Source organism: Dendrobates tinctorius, unplaced genomic scaffold (assembly GCF_039654945.1).
Source record: "Dendrobates tinctorius isolate UK_male_01 unplaced genomic scaffold, ASM3965494v1 ptg000102l, whole genome shotgun sequence".
Taxonomy (NCBI): domain Eukaryota; kingdom Metazoa; phylum Chordata; class Amphibia; order Anura; family Dendrobatidae; genus Dendrobates; species Dendrobates tinctorius.
In genome coordinates this window covers 3,230,546-3,252,652 of record NW_027361770.1, presented here as the reverse complement: position 1 = coordinate 3,252,652, position 22,107 = coordinate 3,230,546, and the positions used below count along the sequence as shown (strand labels likewise).

At 41.6% G+C, this 22,107-nt stretch overlaps 1 protein-coding gene across 1 annotated transcript in view; it reads left to right on the top strand.

The window, feature by feature from the left end:
• Window positions 1-22,107, top strand: part of LOC141099802 (sodium-dependent neutral amino acid transporter B(0)AT3-like) — a 1,161,745-nt gene that overhangs the window by 172,730 nt on the left and 966,908 nt on the right. Inside the window, exon 2 of the mRNA XM_073587870.1 lies at window positions 12,497-12,637. Coding sequence (XP_073443971.1) covers window positions 12,497-12,637 — 141 coding nt within the window. The remainder of the gene's footprint in view (window positions 1-12,496; window positions 12,638-22,107) is intronic.

The following is a 22,107-nucleotide window of genomic DNA, read 5'->3' as shown; positions in this document are numbered from 1 at the left end:
TGACCACCCCTGACACATAGTGTCGGGTGTCAGCTGTGATAATCAGCTGACATCCGGCCGCAATCAACGGCGCTCACCCCGTGATGATGTACTGTCCCGTCCATGAGCATAGGGGCCCGGGTCCCATGGACAGGATAGTACGTCAGATGGCAGAAAGGGGTTAATAAAGAAATGAAAGAATAGATAAATACACATAGAATACATATATATATATATATATATATATATACACACATGTCATTGAGACACACATATATATATACAGTATATATTTATATTTCATAGAGTTCTACATAGCAGAATAGCCGCTAATTCAATTGCCGGCCTCTGTAAAATCACTCCCAAATCCGACATGAAATGACACATGGTTTACATACGGTAAATCGTTTCATTTCATGTATTTTTTTATATGTCCCTTACTAATAATTATAGTAGGGTTTGTGTGTAAAATTTGGGACATCTATTGGGACATCTATGTGTTAACTTAATGGGTTAATTCATTGGAAAAAAATGCGTGGGCTCCCGCGGCAAAGTCGCAACCAGAGAGGTAAAGCAAGTAAGTGAGGGCAGATTTTAATAGCCTTGAGAGAGACTATTGTTTTTGCCCCCCCCCCGGCTACAAAAATCTGCCCCCAGACACCCCAGAAAAGGCGCATCTACAAGATGTGCCTTTTCTAGCACTTATCCTCTCTATTCCCATTGCCCTGTAGTGGTGGCTAATGGGTTAATATTAATGGATTAATGTCACCTTGCAATTGGAAGGTGACATTAAGCCGATTAATAATGGAGAGGTGTCAATAAGACACTTATCCATTATTAACCCTAGACTATTAAATTGTTGAAAAACACTCACAGACATTAATTAAAAATTATTTTAATGAAATAAAGACACCTAGTTTTTGACAAAATTTATTGCTCTGGTAATCCAAAAATAAACCATCAACCTGTAACAAAAATAAAACAAAAAAGCAACCATATCCTTACATCTCTGCTGCTCAGTCATGTCCCCCCGCTGTAATCCATCAGAAAGGGTTAAGTGGTTTACACAGGGACCGATGCGAATGTGACCAGTCCCATGTAAACCACTGCCAGAATGAATTATTTCATCTCTGTGCAGCCTCCCTGACTGCCTGGAGATGAACTAATTAGCATGGGAAAGTTTCTGCATTTTTTCCCATGCTCATTAGTTCACCTCCAGTCAACCAGGGGACTCCGCGAAGCCTCAGTGACGTAACTGGCTGACCTGAGGTGAACTGATGAGCATGGGAAAAAATGCAGAAACTTTCCCACACTCATTAGTTCATCACCGGGCAGCCAGGGAGGCTGCGCAGAGATTAAATAATTCATTCTGGCAGTGGTTAACATGGGGCTGGTCACATTAGCACCGGTCCCTGTGTAAACCACATAACCCTTTCTGATGGATTGCAGTAATACATTTTTGGATTACCAGAGCAATAAATCTTGTCAAAAACTAGGTGTCTTTATTTCATTAAAATAATTTTTAATTAATGTTTGCGTGTTTTTTAACCGTTTAATAGTCTAGGGTTAATAATGGATAAGTGTCTAATTGACACCTCTCCATTATTAATCTGCTAAATGTCACCTTCCAATTGCAAGGTGACATTAATTCATTAATATTAACCCATTAGCCACAGTTACAGGGCAATGGAAATAGAATCATAGAATCATAGAATCATAGAATCGTAGAGTTGGAAGGGACCTCCTGGGCCATCTGGTCCAACCCCCTGCTCAAAGCAGGATTCGCTAAATCATCCCAGTCAGATGTCTGTCCAGCCTCTGTTTGAAGACTTCCATTGAAGGAGAACTCACCACTTCTCGTGGCAGCCTGTTCCACTCATTGATCACTCTGTCAAAAAGTTTTTTCTAATATCTAATCTGTGTCTCCTCACATTCAGTTTCATCCCATTGCTTCTAGTCTTTCCTTGTGCAAATGAGAATAAAGTTGATCCTTCTACAATGTGACAGCCCTTTAGATATTTGTAGACAGCTTTTAAGTCTCCTCTCAGTCTTCTCTTTTGCAAACTAAACATTCCCAAATCCTGCAACCTTTCCTCATAAGACAGGGTTTGCAGACCGGTCACCATTCTGGTCGCTCTTTTCTGAACTTGCTCCAGTTTGTTGATGTCTTTTTTAAAATGTGGTGCCCAAAACTGGACACAATATTCCAGATGAGGTCTGACCAAAGAGGAGTAGAGGGAAATAATGACTTCACGTGATCTAGACTGTATGCTTCTGTTAATACATCCTAGAATTGCATTTGCCTTTTTTGCTGCTGCATCACACTGTTGACTCATATTCAGTCTGTGATTTATTAGTATACCCAAGTCTTTTTCACATGTGCTGTCACTTAGCCCTATTCCTCCCATTCTGTATATGCTTTTTTCATTTTTATTGCCCAGATGTAGTGCTTTGCATTTCTCCCTGTTAAAAACCATTCTGTTAGTTGCTGCCCACTTCTCCAGTTTATTTATATCTTTTTGAATCCTCTCTCTCTTCTCTAGTATTAGCTATCCCTCCTAGCTTTGTGTCATCAGCAAATTTAATCAGTTTACCCTCAATTCCTTCATCTAAATCGTTGATAAAGATGTTGAACAATACAGGGCCCAGGACAGAGCCCTGTTGTACCCCACTTGAGACATTCTTCCAACTGGATGTGCAGCCATTTACGACCACTCTTTGGGTTCGATCACTAAGCCAGTTATGAATCCACCTAACAGTTGCCTTGTCCATTCCATACTCAGTCATTTTTTCAATAAAGATGGTATGAGAGACTTTGTCAAATGCTTTGCTGAAGTCAAGATGTACTATATCTACAGCATTTCCGTGATCCACTCAATCAGTGATTCCGTCATAGAAGGAAATTAAGTTAGTCTGACATGACTTAATAGTTACAAACCCATGCTGACTCTGTTTAATCACTTCATTCTTATCCAGGTACTGACATACATGTTGTTTAATAATTTGTTCAAAGATCTTTCCTGGTATAGAAGTCAGACTCACCGGCCTATAGTTGCCTGGGTCCACCTTCTTCCGCTTTTTGAAGATAGGAACAACATTTGCTCTACTCCAGTCTTCTGGCACTTCTGTTCTCCAAGAATTTTCAAAGATTATGGAGAGGGGTTCAAAAATTTCTTCTGCTATCTCCTTCAGTACTCTGGGGTGTAATTCATCTGGACCTGGAGACTTGAATTCATTTAGGTTAGCTAAGTGTTTCCTCACTATCTTTCTGTTTATAGATATCCTGGATTCTTCTATTCCCTTAATAGGACAGTGAAGAACAGTTGATGTTACATTTCCTTTCTGAGAGAAAACAGATGCAAAATAGGAATTTAAAAGTTCGGCCTTCTCAACATCCTGTCTTACCATTTCATCATTTTCATCCTGTAAAAATCCTATAGCATCTTTGACTTTTCTTTTACTTTTGACATATCCCCAAAATCCTTTATTATTGCTTTTGACATCTCTTGCAAGCCTCAATTCATTTTCAGCTTTAAATAATCTGATTTGTGCCCTGCAGGTTCTGCAGACAGCATTATATTCTTCTTTAGATATGCCTCCCTCTTTCCATTTTATAAACATTTTTTTCTTCCTTTTTAGCATGTGCTTAAGTTCTGTGTTCATCCATCCTGGTTTCCTTAAATGCTTCCTATTCTTCCCTCTTTTCGGAATTGTTAACAACTGTGCTTTGAGAATTTCATTTTTCAGGATTTCCCATCCTTCCTGGACATTTTTGTCTTTAAGGATATCCAGCCATTGGATCCCTCTAATTCTTTTTCTGAATCCCTTAAAATCTGCCTTTCTGAAATCTAACCTTGACGTCTGAGTCTTCACAGGTCTTCCGCCTCTAGTTATCCAAAATTCTAAAATAGCATGGTCGCTACCTCCTAGGGTCCCAGCCACTTTTACCTCCTCAACCATTTCCTCCCTGTTTATAAGGATTAGATCCAAGGTAGCAGTTCCCCTTGTTTTCTCCCCTACCTTTTGGAAGATAAAGTTGTCAGCAAGAGAGGATAAGAATTTCCTTGACCTGTTAGTTTTGCCTGAGAGAGATTCCCAACAAATATCTGGATAGTTGAAATCTCCCATGACAACTATGTCATATTTTTTGGAGAACTTGGCCATTTGAGGCATAAAGAGTTCATCCATGTCTTCAGCTTGCACAGGCGGCCTGTAGTAAATGCCTACAATGGTGTCCTTTCCATTGTTCTGTCCTTGTATTCTTACCCAAACAGTTTCCACAGAACTCCCAGTCTCTGAAGCTTCAATCTCTGTGCAGATATACGTGTTTCTAACATACAATGCGACACCTCCTCCTCGTTTATCAAGTCTGTTTCTTGCAAATAAGTTGTATCCTTCTAGTCTTGTATTCCAATCATGTGTATTGTCCCACCAAGTTTCAGTGATTCCAATGACATCATATTTCTTTTCCTGTGTTAGTAGTTCCAATTCTCCTTGTTTGTTGCCCATGCTTTGTGCATTAGTATAGAAACATTTTAGTTTGTGATAGGTTTCTCTTTCTCCAATATTTTTATTAATTAGATTCTTTTATCTTTGTTCTTCCTTTCCACTTCTAATAGCAGAGTTCTCAATAGCATTTGTCAGGTGTATGGCTTTTTCTGGTCTTTTGCTTCCCTTCCCATGTTGTTCTAGTTTAAAGCTCTCCTTACAAGTGTAGCAAGGCGACTTCCAAATACATGCTTTCCAGTCTTCGTAAGGTGCACTCCATCTCTAGCAAGTAGTCCATCGTATAAGTAATTCACTCCGTGATCAAGAAATCCAAATCTTTGCTGACGGCACCATCGACGTAGCCAGTTGTTCACCTGCAGAATCTTATTCCACCTCTTTGTTCCATGGCCATCCACTGGGAGGATGGAAGAGAAGACCACCTGCGCTCCCAGTTCTTTCACTTTCTTGCCTAAGTCTTCAAAGTCTCTGCAGATGGTTTCCAGGTCATTTCTTGTGGTGTCATTTGTCCCCACATGTAGTAGCAGGAATGGGTAGTCATCTGTAGGTCTGAAGAGTCCTGATATCCTGTCAGACACATCTTTAATTTTTGCACCTGGAAGACAGCACATTTCTCTTGAAGTTATATCCGGTCTGCAGATAGCAGCCTCTGTTCCTCTCAACAGGGAATCCCCCATGACCACCACTCTCCGTTTCTTCACAACATTTTTCTTTCTCCATCCAGGAGGACTCTGAAGGCGTACAAGGTTGCTGTTTGTTGGCAAAGTCTTATCCTGATGTATTTCTTCATTGTTTTCCTGCGTGAGAGCCTGGTACTGGTTCCTGAGCAGTATGGGTGCTGACTGCCTCCTGATCCTCCTGCTTCTCTGGGTCACATGTCTCCATTCCTCTCTTTCTTCAGGTGCACTTCGAATTTCTTCTCTTTCTGTAACATGAAGAGATAATTCTGCTCTGTCCAAGAACTCTTCACCTTCCTTAATGATCTTCAACGTAGCTAACCTCTGAGATTTTGCAACTTTTCCTCCAACAGGGACACAAGCTTGCATTTGTGGCATGTGAAGTTTGGCTTTTCCACTGGTAAGTCTGTGAACATGTAGCAAGAAATGCAGGTCACCAAATGGCTCCTGGCCTCTTCCATATTGAGGTTTCTTAAAAACGATGAAAGATGAGCCAAATAAAGAGGATAAGTGCCAGAAAAGGCGCATCTCATAGATGCGCCTTTTCTGGGGTGTCTGGGGGCAGATTTTTGTAGTCAGGGGGGCAAAAACAATCATCTCTCTCAAGGCTATTAACCCCTTAACCCCCAAGGGTGGTTTGCACATTCATGATGGGCCAATTTTTACAATTCGGACTACTGTCCATTTATGCGGTAATAACTCTGAAACGCTTCCATGGATCCTGGTGATTCTGACAATGTTTTCTCATGACATATTGTACTTCATGTTAGTGGTAAAATTTCATTCATATAACTTGCGTTTATTTATGATAAAAATGGAAATTTGGCGAAAATGTTTAAAATTTCGCAATTTTCCAACTTTGACTTTTTATGCCCTTAAATCACAGAGATACGGCACACAAAAAACTTAATAAGTAACATTTCCCACATGTTTACTTTACATCAGCACAATTTTGGAGCCAAAATTTTTTTTGTTAGGAAGTTATAAGGGTTAAAATTTGACCAGCGATTTCTCATTTTTGCAACAAAATTTTATTTTTAAGGACCACATCACATTTGAAGCCACTTTAAGGGGTCTATATGATAGAAAATACCCAAAAGTGTCACCATTCTAAAAACTGCACCCCTTAAGGTGCTCAAAGCCACATTCAAGAAGTTTATTAACCCTTCAGGTGCGTCACAGGAATTTTTTGAATATTTAAAATATGAACATTTAACTTTTTTTCACAAAAAAAATACTTCAGGTTCAATTTTTTTTATTTTACCAAGGGTAACAGGAGAAATTGGACTGCAAAAGTTATTGTGCAGTTTGTCCTAAGTACGCTGATACCTGATATGTGGGTAGGAACCACTGTTTCGGCGCATGGCAGAGCTCAGAAGGGAAGGAGCATTGTTTGACTTTTTCAATGCAAAATTGGCTGGAATTCAGATCGGACGCCATGTCATGTTTGGAGAGCCCCTGATGTACCTAAACAGTGGAAACCCCCCACAAGTGACCCCATTTTGGAAACTAGACCCCCCAAGGAACTTATCTAGATGTGTGGTGAGAACTTTAAACCCTCAAGGGCTTCACAGAAGTTTATAACGTACAGCCGTACAATTAAAAAATCATATTTTTTCCAAAAAACATTTTCTTTTCACCCTCAATTCTTATTTTTCCAAGGGTATCAGGACCTAAAAGTTATTGTGCAATTTATCCTGAGTACGCTGATACCCCTCATGTTGGGATAAACCACTATTTGGGTGCATGGCAGAGCTCGGAAGGGAAGCAGCGCCATTTGACATTTTTGGCTGGAATTGAGATTGGACACCATGTCGCGTTTGGAAAACCCCTGACGTACCAAAACAGTGAAAACCCCCAACAAATGACACCATTTTGGAAACTAGACCCCCTAAGGAACTTATCTAGATGTGTGGTGAGCACTTTGAACCCCCCAGTGCTTCACAGAAGTTTATAACGACCGGCGTGAAAATAAAAAAATCGTATTTTTTCCACAAACATGATCATTTAGTCCCCAATTTTTTTACTTTCCCAAGGGTAACAGGAGAAATTGGACCCCAAAAGTTGTCCAATTTGTCCTGAGTACGCTGATACACCATATGTGGGAGAAAACTATCGTATGGGCACACGTCGGTGCTTGGAAGGGAAGTAGTGACGTTTTGGAATGCAGACTTTGATGGAATGGTCTGCGGGTGTCATGTGCGTTTGGGGAGCCCCTGATGTACCTAAACTATTGAAACTCCCCACAAGTGACCCCATTTTGGAAACTAGGCCCCCCAAGGAACTTATCTAGATGTGTGGTGAGCACTTTGAACCCCCAAGTGCTTCACAGAAGTTTATAACGTCCGGGCTTTTCCACAAAAATGATATTTTTGCACCCAATTTTTTATTTTCCTAAGGGTAGCAGGAGAAATTGGACCCCAAAAGTTGTTTTGCAATTTGTCATGAGTAGGCTGATACCCTATATGTGGGGGTAAAACACTGTTTGGGCGCATGGCAGAGCTTGGAAGGGAAGGAGCACCATTTGACTTTTTCAACACAGAATTGGCTAGAATTGAGATCAGACGCCATGTTGCATTTGGAGAGCACCTGATGTGCCCAAACAGTGGAAACCCCCCAATTATAACTCCAACCCTAACCCTAACACACCCCTAACCCTAATCTCAGCCCTAACCCTAACCCTAGCCCTAACCCTAGCCCTAACCCTAGCCCTAATGGAAAAATGGAAATAAATACATTTTCTTTTAATTTTATTATTTTTCCCTAACTAAGGGGGTGATAACGGGGGGTTTGATTTACTATTTATGGCGTTTTTTATTTTTGGGAGCTGTCATACGCTAAAAGACGCTTTTTATTGTAAAAATAGTTTTTGCATCACCACATATTGAGAGCTATAATTTTTCCATATTTTGACCCACAGAGTCATGTGAGGTCTTATTTTTTGCGGGAGGAGCTGATGTTTTTATTGGTATCATTTTCGGGCAAATGACATTTTTTGATCGGTTTTTATTCCGATTTTTGGGACGCAGAATGAACAAAAACCAGCGTTTCATGAATTTATTTTGGGGGATTCGTTTACACCGTTCCGTCTGCCGTAAAATTGATAAAGCGCTTTTATTCTTCGGGTCAGTATGGTTACAGCGATACCTCATTTATGTCGTTTTTTTTGTTTTGGCGCTTTTATGCAATGAAAACAATTTTAGAGAAAAAATAAATATTTTTGCATCGCTTTATTCTGCGAGCTATAACTTTTTAATTTTTTTGCTGATGATGATGTGTGGCAGCTCGTTTTTTGCGGGATAAGATGACATTTTCAGCGGTACCATGCATATTTATATGCGTCTTTTTGATCGCGTGTTATTGCACTTTTTGTTCGGCGGTATGATGATAAATCATTATTTTTTGCTTCGTTTTTTATTTGTATTTTTTAAGGGGTTCACTAAAGGGGTTAACTAATGAGACAGTTTTATAGGGCGGGTCGTTACAGACGTGGCAATACCAAATATGTGTACTTTCATTGTTTTTTTTATTTCCAAAAAATGAATTTATTAGGGAATATTTTTTCTTTTATTTATTTAGTGATTTTTTTAAAATTATTTTTACACTTTTTTTTTTTACTTTTTTACATTGTCCCAGGTGGGACATCACTGTCCTGTGACAGATCGCTGATCTGTCACATCACAGATCACTGTGACAGATCAGCGATCTGTCACAGGCACTACACAGGCTTCCTCCTTGCCTGCGCTTTGCAGGCATGAGGAAGCCAGCTACCTGCAGGCCCCTGAAGGTCCCCGCCGCCATCTTGGATTCGGGGACCTGCAGGGATAGAGCCCCCCGCAGCAGCGCTGCACATTGCACTGCTGTGGGGGGCTCAGAGAAGCACGGAGGGAGCCCCCTCCCTGCCGATGCTTCCCTTTAACCCCTGGTACACCGCGATCGTGTTTCATCGCTGTGTGCAAGGGGTTAGCGTGTTGGGGGCGGTCTGTGACCACCCCTGAGTCCTGACACATTGTGCCAGGTGTCAGCTGTGATAATCAGCTGACACCCGGCCGCGATCAGCGGCTCTCACCACGTGGGCGCTGCTGATCACTGTGACGTACTATCCTTTTCCTGGGAATTAAGTCCCAGGGCACATGGATGGGATAGTACGTCACATGGCAGTAAAGGGTTAAAATCTGCCCTCACTCACCTGCTTTACCTTTCTGGTTGCGATTTTGCCGCGGGAGCCCACACATTTTTTTTTTACAACGAATTAACCCCTTAATTTAACACCTAGACGTCTCAAATTGTTCACACAAATCATAATCTAATTATTAGTCAGGGACATACAGTTGTGGCCAAAAGTATTGACACCCCTGCAATTCTGTCAGATAATACTCAGTTTCTTCCTGAAAATGATTGCAAACACAAATTCTTTGGTATTATTATCTTCATTTAATTTGTCTTAAATGAAAAAACACAAAAGAGAATGAAGCAAAAAGCAAAACATTGATCATTTCACACAAAACTCCAAAAATGGGCCAGACAAAAGTATTGGCACCCTCAGCCTAATACTTGATTGCACAACCTTTAGCCAAAATAACTGCGACCAACTGCTTCCGGTAACATCTATGAGTTTCTTACAATGCTCTGCTGGAATTTTAGACCATTCTTCTTTGGCAAACTGCTCCAGGTCCCTGATATTTCAAGGGTGCCTTCTCCAAACTGCCATTTTTAGATCTCTCCACAGGTGTTCTATGGGATTCAGGTTTGGACTAATTGCTGGCCTCCTTAGAAGTCTCCAGTGCTTTCTCTCAAACCATTTTCTAGTGCTTTTTGAAGTGTGTTTTGGGTCATTGTCCTGCTGGAAGACCCATGACCTCTGAGGGAGACCCAGCTTTCTCACACCGGACCCTATATTATACTGCAAAATTTGTTGGTAGTCTTCTGACTTTATAATGCCATGCACATGGTCAAGCAGTCCAGTGCCAGAGGCAGCAAAGCAACCTCAAAACATCAGGGAACTTCCGCCATGTTTGACTGTAGGGACCGTGTTCTTTTCTTTGAATGCCTCTTTTTTTCTCCTGTAAACTCTATGTTGATGCCTTTGCCCAAAAAGCTCTACTTTTGCATCATCTGACCAGAGAACATTCTTCCAACATGTTTTAGGCTTTTTCAGGTAAGTTTTGGCAAACTCCAGCCTGGCTTTTTTATGTCTCGGGGTAAGAAGTGGGGTCTTCCTGGGTCTCCTACCATACAGTCCCTTTTCATTCAGACGCCGACGGATAGTACGGCTTGACACTGTGTACCCTCGGACTGCAGGGCAGCTTGAACTTGTTTGGATGTTAGTCGAGGTTCTTTATCCAACATCCGCACAATCTTGCGTTGAAATCTCTTGTCAATTTTTCTTTTCAGTCCACATCTAGGGAGGTTAGCCACAGTGCCATGGGCTTTAAACTTCTTGATGACACTGCGCACGGTAGACACAGGAACATTCAGGTCTTTGGAAATGGACTTGTAGCCTTGAGATTGCTCATGCTTCCTCACAATTTGGTTTCTCAAGTCCTCAGACAGTTCTTTGGTCTTCTTTCTTTTCTCCATGCTCAGTGTGGTACACACAAGGACACAGGACAGAGGTTGAGTCAACTTTAATCCATGTCAACTGGCTTCAAGTGTGATTTAGTTATTGCCAACACCTGTTAGGTGCCACAGGTAAGTTACAGGTGCTGTTAATTACACAGATTAGAGAAGTATCACATGATTTTTTGAACAGTGCCAATACTTTTGTCCACCCTCTTTTTTATGTTTGGTGTGGAATTATATCCAATTTGGCTTTAGGACAATTCTTTTTGTGTTTTTTCATTTAAGACAAATTAAATGAAGATAATAATACCAAAGAATTTGTGTTTGCAATCATTTTCAGGAAGAAACTGAATATTATCTGACAGAATTGCTGGGGTGTCAATACTTTTGGCCACAACTGTATATATATATGTATTTTATGTGTATATACAGTATCTATTCTTTCGTTTGGGTTTCAACCTGTCATAGGGATCCATTATATGTCCATTTTGCAAGCCTGCGAAAAAATCTTGGCATACTGATGCCATACGGATTACATACGGATGCCATATGGATTCCATACGGATGCTTACATGCGCAAAATACGCGACCACACCTTGATTACGGATGACATACAGATCACTATTTAGGGGACATTTCTCCGTATTACGCATGTAAAATACGGACCATATTTCTCATCGGTTAGTGAGACCGCAGCCTATTTGTAGGTCAAGGCGTGCTTCACATGACAATGGTGGTTTATTCAATGCGTTTAAAAGTTCAAGTGACTTCTTTATCAGGAAATACCACTCAAATACAGAATCAGAACAGGTATGCTGTTTTAAATAGGCAGAATTTCAAATAAAGGCGCCAATAGGATCACCTGACAAACAGACAATGTCAAAGTTCACAGATACGACACATGATGTGCTCATGGATTGATACATAATTTAGTAAAAATATATTATGTATTGATGTTTCATAGTATTAACAGTTTTTCTATTCAATAGTGCTAAAAAAAAAAGAAGAAATGATTTTACGAAGATAAAAGAATTCAGAAAAAAATAGATACGAACTTGCACTAAAAAATGAACATAATCAAGCAGCGATTTTCCCTGTGAACTTGCATATAAGCCATAGTGTCTGGTCAAAGTCACCGAATGAAAAGAAGAATACAACCATAATGTGATTAAGAGACCGATGAAAAAAGTGTATATACCGTATATGAATTTTAATAAAAATGAATTAAAAACATGATTTAAAAAGAGTCAATTTTTTAATGCAAGTTCGTTGCAAGTTAGGTTTGTTTAGCGCAGTGGGATACTTTGTTTAGGATAGAATTCATATTCTTAGGAAAAATAGGGGGAGTACTATATTATACCTGCCTGGTCTTTCCTGCTTGACTTGTACCTTTTCATGTGCTGTTAGATTAGTTCTGTCTGTGAGCATTGATTGTCTACAATACAAACAATGATTATTATGATTGCTCTGAACTCCTGTATTTGGACACATGTTGATAATTTCTCATGTGGATTTTTTCAATGTTGCTATCTTTTATGTGTATTATATCTGTAGACATTTTTAAATTGAAGCATTAAAAGCATAATTTTACGATTACACTTGCTTGTGTAAAGGTTATATCAGTTGTGACATCCACGGTTTAGTGGTACAAAATAGACATGCAATATACTGTACCTCTTTAGGCTGCAGAACAAAATGTGTATGTAACAGACTTCCCAATAACTATTTAAAACGTATTTTATATATTCTAATGAGAATACCTTTATTTCTAGGTGCATTTTTAATTCCATATGGAATATCACTCATCTTGGTAGGAATTCCAATATTCCATTTAGAGCTTGCAATTGGACAACGCTTAAGAAGAGGAAGCATAGGAGTCTGGAATGCAATTTCACCATATTTTGGAGGAGTCGGTAAGCATTTAAATATGTCAGTATATTAAAACATTGGTACAGTTATGTATTTCCCACTATTCCCTAGTAATCTTATTCAACATTACTCAGTCTATCGTTTCTTAATAAGTTTTGTACTGAATGCATCATGGTAGTGTTGTGCATGATACTTGAACAGTTCCTACTACTCATTCTAATAAGATCTGTCAATGTTGCTACCTACACTGCAGTAGATTTTAATTTTGACCTCCTGTAAGCTCTGCAAACTATTGTGTAAACCCTAAAAGAGAGGTCTAAATAATTCGCCCTTTCCCATAAATCAAAGAAATCCAATCAGAACCGGAAGAATGAAGCACATGTACATGGACGTGAATGCAAATAGTTTATTAATACCCATAATGAAAAAACAACAAGGAGAAGAGAACAAATAGGTGAAAAATCACCAGGTAAAACACACTGAAGTTCACACCATATGAGCTGTATATGTACAATAACATGTATGCAATGTGCACAAATGTAGTACAAATACCCAATATAGACCCTTTAGCAAAGGTGCAAAGGAGGGCATATATGCCAAATAGCAATTACAAGACTCCTATAGTAGGGGTTATAAAAGTGAAAATGCAACCTCTCATGAGCTATAACCCTCACAGAAATAGTAAAATGACAAAGTCATAAATAGAAGTCCGGGAAAAAAATGTACAATATATGTGCACAATATAGTGCATGTACCCAGAGAAAAAAGTGGAAATATGGATAATACCAGTGTATAAATAACAACCGCACGACTCCTAAAGGGGTGTATAAATCACTCCTCACATGAGGTATGTACCTCTGACCAATGTCAAAAGAAGTCCTAAAAAAATATTTATATGCGTGCAGGGATTGTATTACATATACTTTATACCCTATAACACACACAGGACTCCAATCAAAAACAGGGGGGTATCACTCACTATATAGCCTCACATGAGGTCTGTACCCCTGATCAGTGTCAGAAGAAGTCCTGAAAAAATATACATAGGGATTGTGCTACATATATCCTATAGCAGCCACAAGACTCTAATCAAGAAGGGGGTATGGAGATCAAAATATAACCACAAATGGTGTATGTCCCCCTGAAAAAAATATAATGACAAATGTCATGAACGAAGTCCAGGAGAGATGTTCAGGGCAATGTTCCACATAATGGGAAGCCTCTACACACATGATTGCACCAATGCCCGCTTAAAACCAGCCCACAAGGCAGTGAACATAGTAGATAATTGCTAAAGTGCTAAGTGCATACCTGGCGACAGAGAACAAACCCCCAAGGGTACATGCACTATATTGTGCACATATATTGTACATTTTTTTCCCGAACTTCTATTTATGACTTTGTCATTATACTATTTCTGCGAGGGTTATACCTCATGAGAGGTTGCATTTTCACTTTTATAACCCCTACTATAGGAGTCTCGTGATTGCTATTTGGCATATATGCCCTCCTTTGCACCTTTGCTAAAGGGTCTATATTGGGTATTTGTACTACATTTGTGCACTTTGCATACATGTTATTGTACCTATACAGCTCATATGGTGTGAACTTCAGTGTGTTTTACCTGGTGATTTTGCATACTATTGTGTGAAGTAATTCTAGGTTTTCACCTGTTTTGAAAAAATACAAACCTTACCAAGAATGATTCCACAGTCAGTCACTCAGATTAGATCATCTCCAATATGAACATAATGTTAGGTCTTAACTGATCCTTCTGACCTGACCACACAAACCGATTCTGATCAGGATTTTGTATGCACTTTTTAAGCCGAGATTATGAATGGATTCAAGATAAACTATAATTTATTCTTTATACCATTTCTCCTCTTATGAAGCACAACTCTTGTTACTTTAAAAAAATTACTTCACAAATTTAAAGGAAATTCGTCAGAAAGTTCAACCCTCCAACGCCAAGTATATGGGCATACAGGTCATAGATATTTGAATACAATGATACCTTGATATCTGTGATAAAATGTCTTATTTACAAATATTACAGATAAATCCAGTTTTTTAATATGTAAATGAACTGGTCAGATCTATGGCAATACAGAGATCTTACAAAAAATATTCCTCTGAGCATATTCCCCTTTCTCCCATTTTACCGTTGTATGACATTGCCAAATCATAAGCAGACAGACACATGCACCCCCCACACAATAGCTTGGTTTCTTAGTGTGAGATGTTATAACATATGCAAATTGCTTCTTAAGAGAACATGATGATTTAGAAAGTGATTAGAAAGTGCTCAAAGTAGAGTCCAGATAAGTGTGATTAGTAAAGGTACTGTCACACTTAGCGATGTACCAGCGATCCCGACCAGCGATATGACGCGGTCAGGATCGCTGGTACATCGCTAAGTGGTCGCTAGTGAGCTGCCACACAGGCAGATCTCACCAGCGACATCGCTGGGGACAGGGGTCGCTACTTACCTGTCACACTAGGCAATCCTGACGTCCTCCCGCCCACGTCCACGCTCGTCATTCGTCTCTCCACAGGAAGCCCAGCAGGAAGCTGGTGACGAGAAACGGTCCAGGACGTTCTCGCGCGATCAGCGATAACCAGCGGGGGAGCGGGTCGTAGGTAAGTATCAGACACAGCAATGTCGCTAGCAATATCGCTATAACGTCACAAGTTATAGCGATATTGCTAGCGATATCGCTTAGTGTGACAGTACCTTAACACTTCTTCAGCTTTCATCACAGCAGCCAGTGTGAGGGGAGGGAAAGTACACCTGGCTGACAGAACTCTGAAAGGAAAACTGATGAAAATATTTGTAATGAGACAAAGCTCAACTCAGCTGTATCCTACATTGTCTACCATGAAAACTGAAGAAGTCTTAGTAATCACATTAATCTTTGCTCTACCCCCTGAATTTTGTAATCGCATGCAGCTCTGCAGTGAGATAATTGAAGAGAACAGACTATCATTACATATAATACACTGAGAAACATGCTCTAAACTATTGTGGGGGTGTGCTCTTTTTTCCATTGCATATTCCTGCTTGCCTATGATTGGTAATTGTCATACAGGCAGAAGAAGTACACGGCCTCAGAGGCAGATTCTCAGATACATCCTTCTCCCACCCATAGATCTTAACAATTCACTTACATACTAAGAGAAACATGGATTTCTCTGACATAAGACATTGGATTGCTTAGAAGAATTGATCCTTCTGACAGATTCCCTTTAAGGAAAACAGACAGAAAGCTTTCTTAGCACAATGTTGACTGATTATTAGTGATGAGCGAGCATGCTCGCCACTACTCTGTACTCGCCCAAGCATCTCACAGGGATTGTCCGCCACACACTAATGCCGCAGCCATGTTGGTTGTGGCATTACTGTGATTGGCTGGCCGCACAGCATCATCAGGTCTATATCAGACCTGGCACCGCCATACTCCTCAGTCTACTCTGGAATCAGGCAGTGTAGGGAGAGTAAAATCTAAGAAAATAAAAAAAAATCCACTGGCGTTACACATCAGGTATTTTATGAGGATTCAAGCTACCTGTTTGGGTGACAACCACCAATTGTCAAAAAATTAATTAAGGTAAACTCAGATTTGGTAGAAATCCAAAACGGCACTCAGAGGCCAATCACTATGTTGCAAGAGAGAAAAAAAAAGTTTTTGTCCTCGCATAAATGTTTTCCAAGGGGCCAGCATACAAGAAATAGCTGCTCCTTGAGCCACACTGTCACTGTGAGAAGGTAAAATTAATGTCACCGGAAATGTAGATGAGTGACTCCACAAAATATGCTATTATGGAGGTAATAAACCTTAAGGTAGTGGTGCTCCAATTATGCCACCACGAGTCTAGTATAATATAAAATATGTGGACACTGTAAGAAGGTATACTTGCTAAATTCCAGGAGTAAAATATTAGTTTTAGATTTTATTTTATATAAGTAGCTGTATGAAAACCCCTATAACACCCCAATGAACTTTATCAATGATCCAGTAACATCTGTGCCATTGCTGAAACAAATTTGCATGAATTCTGCCAAGCAGTTGTAGTAAAAAAAAATTATTACCTTAGCCATTGTCAGCAGTTGCTGGTGTGGTGCCTTGGTTGTAAAGCGATCAGTATTAGAAAAGCTGGGTGCTCCAAGCTGTTAGAAGAGCTGCACAATGATGACTGCTAAGGAAAGCTGGATACGCTGATAGGGATTTGGCTATGCTGCTGAGGTAATCAAGGTAATCAAGCAGCTGAGGATGTGTTACAATGGGTAAGGAGTCCAGGGATACTATCCACTAACCTGCTTCATGATGGTTCAAGATAACAAGCGCGGTCTCGGAAGTTAAAAGATACTTGAGAGGGTTGTACTGGGCAGTGATAATGAATGAACGCTGCCCCGGCCAGTGGCAGGAGTACATGAATCACTGCCGGTTTGATCTACGGGGTAAATACCGCTACTAGTTTTAGATAGTGACGTCACCCCCGTACCTAGGATGAGGTCTAAGGGTATGTGCACATGTTGCGGATTGGTCTGCGGATTTTTGCTTGTGGAATCTGCAGAATCCGCAGGTAAAAATGCCTGCATTTTACCTGCAGATATACTGCGGATTTTGCCTGCATTTTACCTGCAGATATACTGCGGATTTTGCCTGCATTTTACCTGCAGATATACTGCGGATTTTGCCTGCATTTTGACACCTGCGGATTCCTATAATGGAATAGGTGTAAAAACGCAGCGGAATCCGCACAAAGAATTGACATGCTGCGGAAAATAAACCTCTGCGTTTCCACGCGGAATTTGCATGTGCACAGCGGTTTTTGTTTTCCACAGGATAACATGGTACTTTACATCCCTTGGAAAACTGCTGCGGATCCGCAGGGCCAGATCCGCAACATGCACACACCCTAAAGGGTAATGTTGTGGTCTCATTCTGCCGTCTTTCGGAAGCTAGCAGCTTCCTTCCTCAGAGTTAATTGCAGCTCTAATAGGGTGAACATTTAAATACTGCGGCCACTACAACAGAAGCAGTCATGTGACCCATGGCTTGATTGACCAGCTATGTGCAATGAGGGGGTTAATGGTCAAAGCAGCTGGAGATCTGAAGTTCAAATTTCACAGGGCGTGTTTATAGAGGTACATATCTTTGTATGAGGTATTTGTATAAAGTGTTTGTGAGAAACAAAAAAAATGTATATGTAATAAAAACCGTTAAGGCGAAAAAGGTCAAGGTACAGTGGGATAATAAATGAAAGTAAAATAGGGTAAAAAAAAACCAAAAACTAAAACAAAAAAATAGAAGAGAGGGTAAAATGAACTGCGCATATTACCTTCTAATTGTCGCATATTAAGAATCCCATTTAATAATATAGGATCCCTAATTGAACAGACATATGTAGGACTTCCCAGGGAAGTTTAAATGTTTAGACTAGTACATATAGGTATATTGCCCAATTGAAAAATGTGTATATGGCTAAATGCATGTGTCATGGGAATACTTCCCCCTATATACAAAATTCCACTTTGGGCTTCTTTGTGAAATTATCAATATAAAATCTCAATTTAACTAGTTTCCAAAAAATAGAAGCAAAAATTAATTAATGAAATTGAATAAAATTTAAAGTTTAAAATTCTTCGATATCAACAATTAACCAATAAAATTTTATATCTCGTGTGTTTATTCTTAAATATAGGTAGCTATTGTGTATCTGGCCCGGAACCAAGGGGACTGTCACCAAGGTTCCTAGGGGGACTGTTTCCGGGGAACATTATTAGGGGACAGGGCACAGAGAGTTCTACAAAGGTTGGGAACGGAGCCAATATAAAAGGGGCTGAGGACGCCAGGAAGCGTCAGACAACGGAGCAGGAGAGAAGGAGCCAGGAAGCTAGAGGGCGCCAGAGATCTAGAGCGAGAGCCAGAGCCAAAGCAAGGAGCAGAGAGTAGCGACTGGAGAGGCAAAACGGAGACTCACCACTGACAGAAGTGGGACGGCACCGAGCTGCCCGGCGGAGAGACACTGACCGCCCGACTGCACTTCCAGCAGCCGCTACTGCCTGACTCCAGCCCGTGGCTGTGGCCTGTCTGCTGTCGTCTGTGGCTGCTACCGCACTACTCCAGACTGCAGGATGCGGCCTGTCCGCTGCCGCCCACGGCCACTACCGCCCAACTCCAGCCTCGGCTGTGGCCTGCCTGCTGCCGCCCGTGGCCGCCGCCACTCCACTTCAGCCCACGGTCGAGGCCTGCCCACTGCCGCCCACCGCCGCCCACGGCCCCCCACAGCTCGGCTCCGGCCCATGGCTGCGGCCTGTTCACCGTGCCCGCGGCCGCCGCTACCAGCTGGTGGCTGTGGCTTACACGTCTCAGTCCCCAGACAAAGCCGTCTCGCCTCGGGAGGAGCAACGCAGAGGGAATCTTCGGGGGCCTGCTGTGCCCTCACTTCGCCTGGGCAAGGGAACGCTCGAAGCCTCCATCAGATCCTCGTCGGATGGGCCCAGCGGCTGAAACACCGAAGCAACACTGACCATCACTCTGCCGGACATTAGAGAGGATAAGTGACATGTTGTAATTAAGACTCAGGACCCGTAGTCGGCCATACCACGGCCCTATAGCGACTAGTCTTTGCCGGGTTAGTCATGTTCTTTTTACCAGTGTATTCTTGTTTTGATCCCTGCGATGATAACTACAGTGGGGGAAAAAAGTATTTAGTCAGTCAGCAATAGTGCAAGTTCCACCACTTAAAAAGATGAGAGGCGTCTGTAATTTACATCATAGGTAGACCTCAACTATGGGAGACAAACTGAGAAAAAAAAATCCAGAAAATCACATTGTCTGTTTTTTTTTTCATTTTATTTGCATATTATGGTGGAAAATAAGTATTTGGTCAGAAACAAAATTTCATCTCAATACTTTGTGATATATCCTTTGTTGGCAATGACAGAGGTCAAACGTTTTCTGTAAGTCTTCACAAGGTTGCCACACACTGTTGTTGGTATGTTGGCCCATTCCTCCATGCAGATCTCCTCTAGAGCAGTGATGTTTTTGGCTTTTCGCTTGGCAACACGGACTTTCAACTCCCTCCAAAGGTTTTCTATAGGGTTGAGATCTGGAGACTGGCTAGGCCACTCAAGGACCTTGAAATGCTTCTTACGAAGCCACTCCTTCATTGCCGTGGCGGTGTGCTTTGGATCATTGTCATGTTGAAAGACCCAGCCACGTTTCATCTTCAATACCCTTGCTGATGGAAGGAGGTTTGCACTCAAAATCTCACGATACATGGCCCCATTCATTCTTTCATGTACCCGGATCAGTCGTCCTGGCCCCTTTGCAGAGAAACAGCCCCAAAGCATGATGTTTCCACCACCATGCTTTATAGTAGGTATGGTGTTTGATGGATGCAACTCAGTATTCTTTTTCCACCAAACACGACAAGTTGTGTTTCTACCAAACAGTTCCAGTTTGGTTTCATCAGACCATAGGACATTCTCCCAAAACTCCTCTGGATCATCCAAATGCTCTCTAGCAAACTTCAGATGGGCCCGGACATGTACAGGCTTAAGCAGTGGGACACATCTGGCACTGCAGGATCTGAGTCCATGGTGGCGTAGTGTGTTACTTATGGTAGGCCTTGTTACATTGGTCCCAGCTCTCTGCATTTCATTCACTAGGTCCCCCCGCGTGGTTCTGGGATTTTTGCTCACCGTTCTTGTGATCATTCTGACCCCACGGGGTGGGATTTTGCGTGGAGCACCAGATCGAGGGAGATTATCAGTGGTCTTGTATGTCTTCCATTTTCTAATTATTGCTCCCACAGTTGATTTCTTCACTCCAAGCTGGTTGGCTATTGCAGATTCAGTCTTCCCAGCCTGGTGAAGGGCTACAATTTTGTTTCTGGTGTCCTTTGACAGCTCTTTGGTCTTCACCATAGTGGAGTTTGGAGTCAGACTGTTTGAGGGTGTGCACAGGTGTCTTTTTATACTGATAACAAGTTTAAACAGGTGCCATTACTACAGGTAATGAGTGGAGGAAAGAGGAGACTCTTAAAGAAGAAGTTACAGGTCTGTGAGAGCCAGAAATCTTGATTGCTTGTTTCTGACCAAATACTTATTTTCCACCATAATATGCAAATAAAATGAAAAAAAAACAGACAATGTGATTTTCTGGATTTTTTTTTCTCAGTTTGTCTCCCATAGTTGAGGTCTACCTATGATGTAAATTACAGACGCCTCTCATCTTTTTAAGTGGTGGAACTTGCACTATTGCTGACTGACTAAATACTTTTTTTCCCCACTGTATATTGTTAGCTTGTTTGGTTGCTCAAGATAGCCCTAAGGCCTAATATATAAAAGTTACATCTTGAGTTCATCCCGTCTCGTCACTGCATCCCACGTACCTGCTATCACTACATTTGGCGTAGTTAGCAGGATGCAGTCTCTGAGCATGAGTGCAGATCCCGCAGACCAAGGAGGGGCCGTGGACTCTACGGGCAATGATGGTCCCCGGTCCAGTATATCCTTGGGGCTATGCTGAGCAACCTGCCTAGGTTCTCCGGCACCAACACCATGCTGTGGAGCTCGACGGAACGGATGCAAGGGCTGTTTAGAAAGCATCCGATGACCCCTGACTTAGAAGCAGAGGTTGCCCTTAATGGCATTGGACGGGGAGGCCTGGTATTCTGTAATGTTGAGACACCCAAGGCAACACAACACCTTCGTTGTCAATGAAGCAAATAAATTCATCTCACCTGGATGAAGCAGCACACGAGAACTCCAGGTGCACTGGAGAAATCCAAGTGAAAGAAGCGCAGGTTTCTCACCGGCGATTGCTAACCTGTATATGTCAGCATAGGAAAGTGATTTCTTCTATTCTGATGCGAGTCCCTTCTCCTCCCATATCAGGTGGTATGGCCACTATTTGGACGACCTGCTCCTGATTTGGGATGGATCGAGGGACTCTGCGTCAGATTTTCTCAACTATGTGAATAATAACAATATGAATTTGAAATTTACTTTGAATATGGGAAAACCTGAAGTCAACTGTCATGATCTAGGACGGGGTTTCGCTTTGGCCCGTCCTGGTCAGACTAGGGGTTAATTGTTCTGCCTCTCTCTGGCAGAGGGCGGCTATTTAATGTTCACTGGACCTAGGTCCGGTGTCAGTTATACTCCTGCCCTCGGCTGAGTTCAGAGAGTGGGGGTCATTATGTCTCTGTTAAGGGGAGCCCCCAAGCTTGGGCTTTCTCCCTTCTGACCACGGCCCCTGAGCGTATGACTGTGGATGCAGTTTTTGAGGCCCTGGGGCATATTTATGATGAGCCTGATCGGATGCATATGGCTGAGGACATGGTGATGAGTGTGTGCCAGGGGAAGCACTCAGCCGAGTGGTTTTGCTCAGGGTTCAGATGCTGGGCTGCTGAGGTCTGCTGAAATGATGCCGCCCTCCAGGGTTTGTTCCGTAGAGGCTTGTCTGAACATCTGAAAGATGCCTTGGCTCTCCATCCT